Source organism: Pinus tabuliformis, chromosome 8 (assembly GCF_031772625.1).
Source record: "Pinus tabuliformis cultivar Carrire ecotype Pingquan chromosome 8, CPIR1, whole genome shotgun sequence".
In the NCBI taxonomy this organism is placed as follows: domain Eukaryota; kingdom Viridiplantae; phylum Streptophyta; class Pinopsida; order Pinales; family Pinaceae; genus Pinus; species Pinus tabuliformis.
Window position 1 is genome coordinate 138,737,331 of NC_142294.1, and position 3,438 is coordinate 138,740,768.

The 3,438-nt window shown below is 42.6% G+C and overlaps 1 protein-coding gene across 1 annotated transcript; it reads left to right on the forward strand.

The window, feature by feature from the left end:
• The first annotated feature begins 597 nt into the window (after positions 1–597).
• Positions 598–3,073, forward strand: LOC149234508 (uncharacterized). The gene has a single exon (XM_089461196.1). It carries the CDS (start codon positions 795–797, stop codon positions 2,244–2,246), a length of 1,452 nt encoding a protein of 483 aa, XP_089317322.1. The 5' UTR covers positions 598–794; the 3' UTR covers positions 2,247–3,073.
• Positions 3,074–3,438: the final 365 nt, after the last annotated feature.

Below are 3,438 nucleotides of genomic sequence, written 5' to 3' on the forward strand. Positions count from 1 at the left end.
GATTTAGATATGGACCCTTTTTTCCATGAAGAATGATCTCATGCATGGAATTAAGAATCTTCTAAATGTTTTGGAAGATAACAAATATGATAGTCTAGTATTGTGTTCTCATAACCCAAAATTTAAGTCCTATTTTTATTTTACTTTTTATTTCAGAATTATTTAATCTAAAGACCCATACTAAGGTCAATCTCAAGATAAAGATAAAACAAAAAATATGTATATAATCCAACTATAATTATTTCAAAATATATTTTATTTAATTATACAATTTGATTGACCTAATAGTTAGGAATATTTGTTTCCTCATAAAAATCAAAAGTTCAAAGTTATCCCACAAACAAAAAAGTCTCTGATACATAATACAACTATAACTACTTTAACATATATCTTATATATAATACAATTATAACTATCTCAACATATATTTTCTATAACTTTCTCAATATTTATGATATGATCCATCATAAACCTATCATACTAATATAACACTAATATACTTGGAAAAATAAAAATAAAGAGAAAATAACATAAATAGAGTTTGTATTAAATTTCTAGAACCAAAAAATTACATAAATATTATCATGGTGGTCCAAAACCAAAAAGCCTCCTAACCTTTCATAATGACTATCGAATACCCAATATGACCCAGAAGACGAAGAAGAAATCAAAGATAGCTCAGAGTCTTAGATATCTCACGAGTCTTTCTCAAGATTAATGAATCCGTGGATCCACAAGTTCTAGATGCCTAGAATTCTTGGTCGCACTCCTGTTCAGAATCAAAGTCTAAATACATGTTCTGTGCTTTTACAATTTATATAAAGCGTGATGCCGTGAGCCAGATCTCTGCAAGGAGATTGTCGGGATTTCAATTTTATCATTCGTGTGGATTCATCGGGTTAATAATGAAGAGCAGACGATTAGCTCTGCTGAACCGTTCGAAGAACCCACCACCTAATTTGGTGGTCGTAGCAAACTCTCAGAATCTTAGTCTTGCTGCCCCATTTTCTGCCCTGAGATTGGTCGATAACAGCAATAGCGCTCCCGATAACAACACCGATCTCTACGGCGGCTTCAACGGTAGTTTAGCCGCATCCACGGCCATTATGCTGTCTCTTCTGGTGGGCTTGTTTTTCTTCGTGGGCTGTTTCACTATCTGCTGCAGCAAATACGCCAGAGGAGAGGAAAGCCTGAGACGAGGGGCAAGAGGGGTCAATGCACAGGCCCCGAGGCAGAACCAGGGAAACCGTGGTCTCGACAGGGCGGTCATCGAAAGCTTTCCTGTGTTCAGCTACGATCTCGTGAAGGGCCTCAAGACGCAGACCAAAGAAACGCTCGAGTGTGCGGTGTGTCTCAGCGAATTCGGAGACGACGAGCAGCTCCGCTTGCTGCCCAAGTGCAGCCACGCTTTCCATCCGGACTGCATTGATATGTGGCTCTTTTCACACACAACGTGCCCGGTCTGCCGAACCGATCTGGTGCCCACCGACGACGCAGACCCCACGGGCACCGGCTACGGAATCATCGAGCCCTCCGAGATCACGCCACCGGAGGAGGTAACGGTTGTGGTGGACGGAGCGAGGAACGAGAGCGTTCGCGTGGACAACGATGTCGAGACCCCCGTGGCCCCAGAGAGCGCCGATTCTCAAGAATCGCTCTCCGTCAATAAATTCCATCGCTCGTACTCCACGGGGCATTCTCTTGTGAGGCTGCGCAAGGACTCCGATCAATTGGCCACGGAATGGTATATTTGCACGGCACAAGGGCTAAAACCAGGTCTGCAAAGGAATTGTAGCCTCACTGCGCTCTCTCACTCGCGCTCTCGGGGCCCGTCCACCTCTGAAACACGCCCTCGTCTCTCGAAGGAGGCTTCAATGTGCGGCGCCGCCTCGTGCAGCCGAGACACCAGTAGATCAGAGCGTCATTGGTATGAGCGTGGTTTGAGATCAGAACGATTCACCGTATCATCCATGTATCCCTCTTCGTTTCTAAGGTCGTATTCGGAGCAAAGGATGCCGGGTCATTCCAGGAATCAAGAATCGTCTGCCGGTTCTCAGGAGGAGCGCAAGGTATATTTGCAATCTCTGAAGCAAACATTGAAAAGGCTGACTGGCAGAAACAGAGAATGGGCAGATAATTCGCAGAGCGGGCGGGGTTCTTCCAGGAGGGCTGCAGATAACTCACAGAACGGAAGGGGATCTTCCATGAGGGCTGCGGAGGAAAGCTGGGGTCCTATTACTGCATAAGAAGCTACTGGGCCGCTGGGCTCAATACATCCAGAGTGCTTAATTGGGTGCTAATAGTTGCTTTGCATTACACTCTTTTGATGAAAAAAGGTTTGGATTTCACTAGAGCTAAAGCTACCGCTAGAGCTTAGCAGTTCTTGAGATATTTCAGTGAAAATTTTGCAAGCAAGAATTATTGAGTGGAGTATACTGAATTTGATCTTGCAAGACTTGGGTTATGACCAACGATGAATTGTTGAGAGAAATAGGTGAAGGAGCAGTATTGCACGATTCCCAATTCAGGGCACCGAGAAAGAAGGAAAAAGTTGCTACCGAAAGGAACTGCCCTTCATCGGTCCCTTGATGTGCTCTTCAAGATGCTGGGATTGTCTTGCAAAGCCTTTAACCGTTGGCTTCATTGATAGCCATGAAACTCTGCCCAAATCTGCCTACTTTTGAGCTACCAAAGTTTAGCAAAATAGGAAAAAGACAGTTGTGAGTGCTTTTTCAGGAATAGGTTATTAATTAAGGCCAAATTGACAAGTGCTTATACTTGCCCAGATGTACGCTTTATAATAAATATTTCCAGAATTCGAATCCATCTGATTGAGTAATTAATTACTCTTGCAGCTGGATCTAGATAAGGCGTGTTGAATGGCATATAACCTATTAGCTTCTGTCTTTGATGTCACAATATGTGCATAAATCCTCTTTTGCTATTATAAGTTTGCAACATACTTTGCTTCCAACTTCATCATCTGTGTGCTCTTATCAATCAAATATCGTTGGATATTCTCAGCCTGAAGAGTGTGAGGTTGTTCTACCAGTTGTCTGTGAGTTTCTGTGAGACTGGTAGTTTCTGTGAGACTGGTTTGATTGTCTGCTAGAAAAGCTTCTTTCGGTGCGAGACATGATTTAATTGCAACATTATGAGCTTCCAATTCATCACATTTCTCCAATTATATGATAGAGTCAAATAAACATTATGTAGACCAGAGTTTTAAGCAGATTATCCAAAACCACATGTTCAATATCTTTGGCATTGACAAAATTCCAACAGGCAAATGAAGCATCCGGTGGCTGGAAGTGTTCAAAGCTGGCATTGTTTATTGCTTTATAGATCGTATTGTGGTGAACCATTTGAGGCATGATACCTGTCTGCCCTATATCTAGTCAATAGTACAGGGGCTGAGGTAAAGATGCCTGGACCTTC